This window comes from Pyxicephalus adspersus, chromosome 1 (genome assembly GCF_032062135.1).
Source record: "Pyxicephalus adspersus chromosome 1, UCB_Pads_2.0, whole genome shotgun sequence".
Taxonomy (NCBI): Eukaryota; Metazoa; Chordata; class Amphibia; order Anura; family Pyxicephalidae; genus Pyxicephalus; species Pyxicephalus adspersus.
The window spans coordinates 163,567,018-163,577,475 of NC_092858.1; the positions used below are offsets into that span (position 1 = coordinate 163,567,018).

At 37.4% G+C, this 10,458-nt stretch overlaps 1 protein-coding gene across 1 annotated transcript; it reads right to left on the minus strand.

The window, feature by feature from the left end:
* Window positions 1-259: 259 nt before the first annotated feature.
* Window positions 260-9,989, minus strand: LOC140321331 (claudin-8-like). The gene is made up of 2 exons (XM_072398130.1): window positions 9,879-9,989; window positions 260-4,581 (listed from the first exon to the last, which is right to left on the minus strand). Exon 2 carries the CDS (start codon window positions 4,114-4,116, stop codon window positions 3,442-3,444), a length of 675 nt encoding a protein of 224 aa, XP_072254231.1. The 5' UTR covers window positions 4,117-4,581; window positions 9,879-9,989; the 3' UTR covers window positions 260-3,441.
* Between the last annotated feature and the right edge of the window lie 469 nt (window positions 9,990-10,458).

Consider the following 10,458-nt stretch of genomic DNA (forward strand, 5'->3'; position numbering starts at 1 on the left):
TAAACCAGACAGCCAGCATTCTTCATAGGAGAGATAGCTGCATATTTCTATGTATTACTTGCTATTAAAAAAAATGTTGTGACATGAAACTAAAACTGTTCACCGATCACCAAAAGCGTTTCTGTGTCAGATAAGAGAACGTTCTTCCAAAAGAACATCAGTGCAAACCCTGACAAACTTCTACCGGCTGGGACACTCATTACTTGTCATCAATACTTATACAATACTTGTCATCAGCATGAAAAACTTTATTAGACTATTCACTGTGTCATTTTTTATTAAAGAATAATCCAAACATTTAAAGTAACAAAAAAATGCACAATTTGTTTACAATGTTTTAAATAAAATAATTCTGTTTTCACTGAAATCAGAAATAAGTAAATTTATAACACACGTTATGCATGCACTTTCCAGGAAGATGTTTGCAGATGAGAAATGGTTGAGTGCCCATGTGTCTGGTGTGTTATCATCCCCTATGGGAATACATAGAAAAGGTGTAATACATGTGGGGATTCTGCAGTCTGTACACCTGCGTCAGGTTAAACTCCCGGCGTGCCGTTCTCATGATGTTTATCTGCCTGCTTAATGTGCGGATGAAAAATAAAAAGGTCTGGAACAAAGATCTGCAGTTTTCTGCATTTCCTGTGAGCCACATAAATTATAACAAGAAGCCACACTAAGCATGAAACAATGGCATTTGCTAAGTTTTAAACTGGTTTCATACAGTTGTAGTTGTAGTGTTGCAGTATCCTGCATATTACTGTAATATATACTATGAATGCAAGAATTAATTTTGAATGGAACCCCAACAAATATTTCCGCATGCACCCACCACAATACACAGTATTGCAATACCATGGATTGTGAAGCTTAAAATGGAGTCAGTATCTTTTTGATGCATAGGGAAGCACATTAACAACTTCTTTAATATAAGGCATGGTAAAATGCAACATAAAATGATTGTTCTGCAAAGCTCTTTATAATTTACTGAAATATAAATAACAGGTAGCTCATGATACTGAACTCCAGCCTCACCTTCTGTACAGTTGTGCAGAATTCTCATCTACGTTAAAATTGCTTACTGATATCATTGCTCAATCTGAGCTTCTCTCAGTGTGCATTAGAAGTCGCAATTTGTCATATAAAATTTTCCTTCCTGGAGGATATCCGGCATCATCTAGCCCTTTCCTTCTCAGCCTCATCGCAACTTTTTATTAATTGGATTTCATTCCTTTCAACCCTGGAAGCTCAGCCTCATACATGCTCATTATCACAACTTGTTTTTAGGAAGAAAACATGTACAACACCCTGCCAGCCCCTCCCAGCACCCATAATCTGCCTGCATTGCATAACAAATCACAGAGCCCTAGTCATGGCATCGCTGGGTCTAAAATAAGTTATGCAATGAAAACTGGTTTTAGGTATTAATTAAATTAGCATGTAGAGGGATAAAAAGGTAAATAAAATGAAAGGCACAATATAAGCAAATGAAATGTCAGCTTTAACTAATCCAATAGGGTAATAATTGTGGTGAGCTGCATTCTACATGAGAGAACCTCAGGCACACAGATGATATATCTGATTACTGTGCACACCCAATGTTATAGACGTGGTTCACAAACTGTGCAAGGCAAAATTTGTCCAATGTACAGAAACAAAAAAAGCAACCTAATTTTCAGCCTGACCAAGTTTTATAAATACACCCAACAAAAGCTAAAATTATTTTCTCTTATATAATATTAGCATAATATAAAGTAATATAATCCAATGAACTATGAAATGTGTTAGCAGGAAACATAAGGTATATTTAGTACTTTGCTAATGTCCTTCCACTCCACCGATCACTGGAGCTTCTAAAGCCATAGAAGCACCACACATGGGAAAGTTTTTATTTCCATATGGTTTTTATATTCAGTGGCTAGCATTTTTACCATGCGAAATTGGGATCTCAATCCCAAGCTAGAACATGGAGTTTGCATTATGCACTTATTATGCAATTTTGCAATTATTGCCCTCTATTTGTGTGGGTTTTCTCTGGCCACCCCTGTTTATTGCTACATCCCAAAATTACAGGTAGGTTAATTGACTTCCTCTAAAAAATGGCTTTCCTAGGGCTGCTAGACAATGACTATGGTAGGAACGTTAGATTGTCAGCTCCTCTGAGAGACAGTGACATGACTATAGACTCTGTACAGCACTGGGTTATATGTCAGCACTATATAAATACATAATAACAACATGTAATACACCTTGTCCTAGAATGACAGCGTTCGCTCAAAGCCGCAGCATTGTTCAGTAATTCTATCACTATTTCTGTCCTTAGGTTATAACACACTGAGTGAATGTTGTCACATTATGACGGAAGGAATGTCAGGACTTGGGGCTTTTATTTTGTACAAGCAGTAGGCAGGGCATGCTGAGACCTGTAGTTCCTCAATGGTTCAGAAGAATTATAAAAGAACAGTCAATAAAAAGAGTGGGCTTTAGCAAAAGACTTTAAACTGTATGCCAAGTTCAAATCAATAGCATGCACATTGTATGAAAAACAGCTTATAGAATAAAACAGTGCATATGTCATATAGCAACCATTCAGCCATTATATAAACATATATTTGGATAGTGGTAAAGTGTCACATCAGAGGGATCTAAACATGACTTTTTATTGTAATCATCACAACAATAAAACCATTCATAATCCAGTATAACTTCCCCTTCTGTGGTCCGTCCCTGTGCCCTTTAGGTAACCTTATATAGGTTTATCCAACATAGCAGTATACAGAATTAATTGCACAGTGCCATAACCCATTGTAACCATGCAAACTGCAATCAACTTTTCAAAGAATAATTCTGATGGAAGGTTAAGGATAAATGTACAATGCATACTGTCTTTTATCATACCAAACAATTATTTGTTGATCTTAACATACTGCCTGTAAATGTTTTTTGCTATGCTATTCATATACGAGGCATCGGACACTAAAAAATGTTTTTATGTATCCTTCTTTAAATGAGATTTGCATTTACAACTAAATCACATGCACAGAAATAAGTGATCACATTAAAGTAATAAAAAATATGCAATAAAAAAAAAATATATTAAAAGTAATAATAGTTTATATATCTTATATTCCGCTTCCACCTGCCTTCAAGCGACCATTGCGAGCTTATTGGGTTTTCACAGAAAGAAATATATTCCCATAAAAAGTCAACCACCTGTTGCTTTAGAATGTCACATTCCACATCCTCACTGACTTGAAAAAGTGTCATCATTATTCTTTTGTCGACTATGTTCAGTTTAGTTTGCACAAGTTGTACAGCCGTAACTTTCTGAGCCAAATTCCAAAAAGTTTGAAGCTGCAAGGTTTAGGAGTCAGCAGTACCAGAGAATTGCAAAACCACAGCAATTTCTGACATTCTTTGTTCAGTCATCTTGGACATCCATCAGACATACTGACTTTTTGAGTACAAACTTGAAGTTTTCCTTCTGACTTTTTCTTGTGGAGCACTAGATATGTTTTTTGGAGGCAGTTTATAGGTATATTTCCTCTCAGCAGGGGAACAAAAGCAACACAGGATGGCACCTCCTGCAACAAGAGCCAAAGCTGTCGCCCAGCCAATATAAAGGGCGTCCCCCAACTCTCTCTTCTGCGCAACATTGACCAAAGGGTTGTAAAAGTCTCTGATGATATTGTTGGCCGTCCAGGATATTGGGATAAGCACAATGATACCAGAAAGAATGAAGGTGATTCCAGAGACTAGGAGAATCAACCCTTTTGTTCTCTCATTGTCTCCGCCACATTGAGTGCATTTCATGCCAGCAATGGCGATGATGAAAGCCAAGAAAGACAGACAGATGGCCACACACATCAACGCTCTACCCGCTTGCAGGTCCGGAGTTAGGGCAAGCAGGGAGTCGTACATTTTGCACTGCATCCTTATGTTTGCCTGTCGGAAGCAGTTCATCCACAGGCCTTCCCAGAGAGTCTCAAAGACGACAATGTTGCTCTCTATAAAAGCAGTCACCCGCCACTGTGGCATGCCCGTCACGGCACATGTCCCAATTAGGCCGATGCCACACAGAACAAGTCCGGCTATTTGCAAAGCACCTTTATCCATCCTGCCTTAGAGGCCTTGCACTGGCAAATGCTGAGCAACAGAACTCTCCTGCCTTTAAAACAAACCCAAGTCTCCTTGGAGAATACAGTTCAGTTTCAGCCACCTGCAACCAAGCAAAATCCAGCAAAGACTGGCTGGTATTTTATAGTGCTGCACAGTTTCTAAAATTGAAATACCACCAAGTGTAGCAAGAAGACTTGTTTGTCAGGTTCATCCAGTTTATAGACCAATTACATGATAGCACAAAGGGGTGTGTTTAAACCAACAAAGGATTCTTCATTTCAATAACTGTAACCTCTCTGGGCTCCTAGCTGTTACCTTCTTGCACTACATCATGACACTTGACAGGGCAAACAGGTTCCAGTGCAGAAGGTAGGCTACGTGCATGCAGTTCCTCCACTGCTTCAATACACAGCAGATATTTCAAGCAGATGGACGCCTTCCAAAAAACCAAACGCAGTTGCGCTGTGAAAGAGAAAGGAGAGATGGAGAAAAGTGAAAAACAGGTCTCCGTGCCCGAGAAACCACATTCTTTTGTATTGTTGTGTTCTGACTACAGACTCAGAGGTTTAAAAAAAACAAAACAAATCTATGTAAAAAGTTATGCAAGCTTTACTACTATATCTACAACAACTATATCTATAATCAACCTAATATATCTATAATCAACTTATTATATCTATAATCAACAACCTGCATTCACTAATCTCTGCATTATGATAGTAAAATATATAAAGATAGATAGGACACAGTTGTGTTGTGCACATAAATTAATTCACCCTCCCAGTAAGAAAGTGTCCCTTGCAATTACTTTCAATTGTCATCACCTGTGCACCTTGAGCTAACTAGATGACTCAATAAACCATCCTAATGACTATAGGAACACAACCAAAGATTTACAGGCCACCAGCAATAGTGTCAGTTAACCCCAGGTCATCAGGGAGATAAAGATCTGAAACAATATTTATGACATTTCTCCATTATAATTACTATAAATAAAAACAGCATTTAGTTCACTGACACTGCGCTCAAATTCCTAAAATACTGACAGTGCATTTTTTCTGGGCTTTCGGGAAGGGCCGTGGTTGCCTTAAACTGATGTTAAACTCTGCTGCTGGACCCAGTCCACCCAAGTTTTTGCCATAATGTGGAAGTATTAACAGCAGAGTGACTGGTCTTGTATCCTCCCCTTTGCCACGTTTAGCAGGAAACTTGTAGTGCAGCCATTCCCAGCTATGGTTCTGGGAAAACTTAAAGTAGATGTTCCACTGTGTTCACAAAATGTCACCAGGCAGGGTTTTTTTTTTTGTAAAAAGTGGCAGGCAATTCTCCTTCTGCAATAAAACATACTTACCTGCTCCCTTTGTTTATTGTTCTACATCTCGGTGCATCTCACCTGCAGGTACTAAATGGACTCTTTCCCGCTTGCACAGAAGTTACATCATCCCCGTCAGGCCAGTCATGATGGTTGAAGAAGGAAGAGAACAAGGAAGAGAAGAGGGAAGAAGATGGTTGCACCAATGAAGGAACAGGAACAGATGAGTGTAGAAAGGGCTTATTTCCACTCCACCTCCAGAGGAATGTTTCAGCAATTATAGGCATGATCTTTTTAGATAACTGTAAGAGGAAGGGGGCATTCTTTTCTTTTGCCATCAATGTAGGGGAAAAGCTACTTTGATAATCAATAGAAGGGAGAACCACACTGACCACCACTATAAGTGGTCATTACACTGATCACCAATGTAAGGGTTTTACACTGACCGCCATGTAAGATGGCACTACAATGACCACCAATGTAATTGGTAAGGAGGAAGAAAAAAGAGCTAGGTTCCTTTCTACATTATTTACGTTTTAATGCCAGCCACATTCAATTAAGTAGAGGAAAGAAAACATATATCTATAGAGGGGTTTTACAGCATAAATTGAAGTCAATTTTTCTGAAATTAGCGGTCGTCTCTGAACCCGACGTGATTCCTCTATACAACCTTATGGCTTCCTGAAAAAGCATTTTGCGCTCTCATCATTTTTCTATTTTGAAAACTGCTATCTTTACCCATTATCCTCTGTTAGTTATGAGTCTCTTAATGTCCCCTGAGGAAGCCTATCCGCGTCGGGTTCAGAGACGACCTTAATATGCATGATCACTAGAAGCGATTGTAAATACACTGGCCAAAGGCCATCATTTTATACATTATTACTTTATACTCTATGTACCCTGTACGTTGTTTTTTGGATGCTTGCCAATTTCAGTAAAATTTACCTAATTTAATGCCGTAAAAGCCCCACTGTAGATATATTTTTTCTTTCCTCCACCAATGTAATTGAGCACCATACTGACCATCAATGTAAAGTGGTATTACAAGGACCACAAATTTAAGGGGGATTTACATTGGCCACCAATGTAAGGGGTCACTACACTGGCCACCAATGTAAGGAGATACTGCACTGACCATTAATGTAAGTGGGCTCCACACTAACCATTAATGTACGGGACATTACACTGACTGCCAACATAAGGGGGCACCAATATAATGTAACTGAACACCAATATAAGGTGACATTATACTGGCTACCAGTGTAAGGGGACATTTTAATTTATTTCATTATCATTATTAAATATAATATTTTAGCAATGCTGAGGATTAAAGCTGTTAAGTTATTGTTAAAATTAAAATGGTAAAATGTTAAGCTAGTCTAATTTCTTATTCTTGAATTTTTTATTATCTCAAATTGTAGCTCATGCCAATGTATTTTGTAGCTATAGTAATTATTAGGAGTTGTTCTCTGAGGACAGAACATTATTTCAAAGGTTCCTCATTGTAATAAAGATGATAAAGACTTCTTTATAAATTTAAAAATGGGCTCTGATCTCCAACATGCACCCATACCATATTAATGCAATTTTAAGTGCTTGCATTCATTTGCAAATGTATTATTTTCCAATACATTTTTCATTTATTTATAAATTGCACATGGATATGTACAGAACATTGCATTGCAATTCAATGTATCTTGAATGGAAGCCTGCTATACATATATCCTAAACCATAACCCAAATGTGCCAACACACACATGTGAAATCCTGATGGATTGTGGTGTGCTGCTTTGTGGTGTGTTCATGTATTGAAATTTCATATTAAAAATGAGTAGGCTGCATTAACACAATAATTGGTATCACATGTTAAAGTACAATTATTTAACAACCTGCCATAATGTGAATCTTCACTAAGAGGAAGAGAAATGGGTGAAAATGAATTGGCGTAGAATACTCCTTTGTTCTATACAATGTACATATGACCACATGTGCAGCTTTAACTTATTTCTATAGAATCCAATTCCATTCATTGCATATGCATCCATATAATATTAAACATTTACTGAAAATGGAAATCTTGGCAACCTCAAGGTCAGTCTACATACGAGCTATTACCTATAATGATGACTCCAAAAATACTATATATAGATGTGACAGTGACTGATTGCCGAAATTTAAAAAGATTGGTCTCAGATTTTTTTATACAGCTGTTTGCTGTGACAAAGTTTAAAATACATTTTTCTGGTAAATGAAAGGACTGCTGATTTTTGTTCAGGATTTTAAAAACTGATGTGCCTAATTTGCATGGAATCCATTCAATCATAAATGCTCTGTTGATGATTGATTTTATGCTTTTTAGAAAAGTGTACACTGTTCTAAAATATTTTACTGCTGTCAAAACAAAGTTACACAAATATAATTTGAAAAAGCATATAATATACATAAAATGTCAAAACAGAACTGGATATTCTAAAATCGTCTTGATGGTGGTTTCATTAGGCCAGGCCAGTGTTTAGGTCCTAAAACACTACCATTCTGAACCTAAAAAATCCATCCTATTTCAAGATACATATGACATGGAATCCATGTAAAGTCAACTGTCCATAACTGGGTCTACTAAATTCTTCTTGGCAGTGGCTTCACTAATCCAGACAAGTGTCCAAGTCTTCAAATACTACCACTCTAAATCTAAATAACACATCACAAATCAAGGTAATTATATGAATGGAACATTTATACTACTAAGGAACCAAGTAAAGTCCATTGTCCATAAATGGGATTCCAGATTTTTCTAGCCAGTGGCTTTATTAGTCCAGGGCAATGCACAAGTTCTCATATGACTGCACCATCTGTACTACTAGGAATTTATATAAGGTTCCTTTTCCATAACTTTGTCTTCTAGATTTTACTTGACAGTGGCTTCATTATTCCAGTCAATGTCTAAGTCTACAAAGACCAATATATCAAGAAACGTCTAAAACATGCTATATTAGGATACTTATAAAACTTATACTACTAAGGAACCAAGGAAAGTCTATTACCCATAACTGGGTCACCTAAATTCTAGTGTCCAGGTCTACAAGTACTACCATTCCCAACCTAAATAAGACATCCTATATTTAGATTCCTATATGACTGGAACTTCTGTACTACTAAGTACCCACATAAAGTCCATTGTCCATGACTGGGTTTTAAAGATTATTCTTGGCTGTGGCTTAACAAATCAAGGCCAGTGTCCAAGTCTACAAGTACTACCACTCCTGCTACTGCTAAGTACTCACCTGAAGTCCATTGTCCATACCTGGGTCTTCTAGATTCTTTTTGGCGGTGACTTCACTATTCCAGGACAGTGCCTAGGGTTACACGCACTACTACTCCAAATCTAAATAAGACATCCTAAATTAATATCCTTATATATCTGAAGTGTCTGTATTACTAAGGTCCACATAATGTCTAATTTTTATAACTAGGTCTTCTAGATTCTTCTTGGCTGTGGCTACTAATCCAGGGCAATATATACAAGTCTACAAAAACTACCGCTCTGAAACCTGAATCATCCTTTATCAAGCCATCCTTTATCAAGATACTTACCTGACTGGAGAGTTTGTACTACCAAGAATCTAAGGTGAAGTTCATTGCATCCCTATAACCCTATCCCCTTCTATGAATTTCAGTTGGGCTGGTGGTCCTGAGTGGAGATACTGTACTATTTAAGCATTATTCTAAAAGGAATCAGAAGTCAGTGACATATGCTGGGCATTATTTAGCTACTTGTGCCCCATCCAGATCACCATTTACAGCATATGAGAGGAGAAAGTTTTCTAGCAACAACAACCTTGGCCGCTCCAAGATACCAAATGGCACTGAATTATTTAAGAAGGTGTGCCTTATTAAACCATGCCCACCAGTCAATGCTGCACCATGACATACATTACATTGTACACTCGTGTATCTGTCCCTACTGGAAAAAAGCCACTTGGCTGCATTAGCCCCGAGGCAAAATGTTCACAGATATCTCCTTATAGTATTACTTTTTTTTCTGAATCCTTTTCTGAGTAGTTTTTTTTTCACAGATGCAATATACGCTGGGGTTATTAACTAACTTTACATATTACTCATGGTAGTTAAGTAGCTTGAATGTTTAGTATTGCATAGTGCATTTGTTCTGTGAACTTGAGACTCTGGCATTACTCCAGCTTGTGACCCATTCAGCTCTATTCAGGTAAATACTACAGTATCCCTTATGGTCTCCGCAAACTTCCAACACGCCTTCTGCTAGATTTCAGCCATGTAGAGGTTTTCTTCATAAACTCCGGCCCTAACAATACTGATTCAAGTTCTGTTGAGATAGCACTGAATGTACCAAGCTTAGCAAGAGCATACCCCTGGAAAATGCTTTAATTGGAAAACTGCTGAATGTATTGTAAGTTTTTCCCACAAAACTTACCGTTCAGACTGGCCTTGTGTCTTTTCAGACCCCACTTATCTGCATTTCAGGCGGACTAACACTTCCAACACAAAGTCTGAAGTTCAAAGCAGAGAGAGGAGAAAATCTTTTCTTTTCAGTAGTCACTGAGCGCTCGTGCCAGTTAACCAGCCAAGCTGCTTGATATCTGTTAATGTATCTCAAAAATTAAGAATAATCTATAGTTAAACAACCTGCAGAGAACTGGAGCAAAGCCAACAAAAAGCTAAGTAGAATAAAGTCCCTTTATCTCTGAACTACAAATATGTTTACACAAAACTGAAAGTTGGTGTTATGTAAACTCAGGAGGAGGTTTCATCAAGTATAATGACGGGAAATGTATCTAACGGTGACCTGATTTCAGGAATCATCAATGAAATGTGCACGGTTCATTAGTAATGAGTAAAACTTGGTAGATAAAATGCTTTTTGTCGCTACACAATAACAAAAGAATATTTTAAAGCATTGTTTGCACCAACAATAGTAATAAAGGCAATTAAAAAAGTTAAAATGTACTTACCCATTTCAAAACTTCTCTGAAACTTTAATGGCATCAAAATTT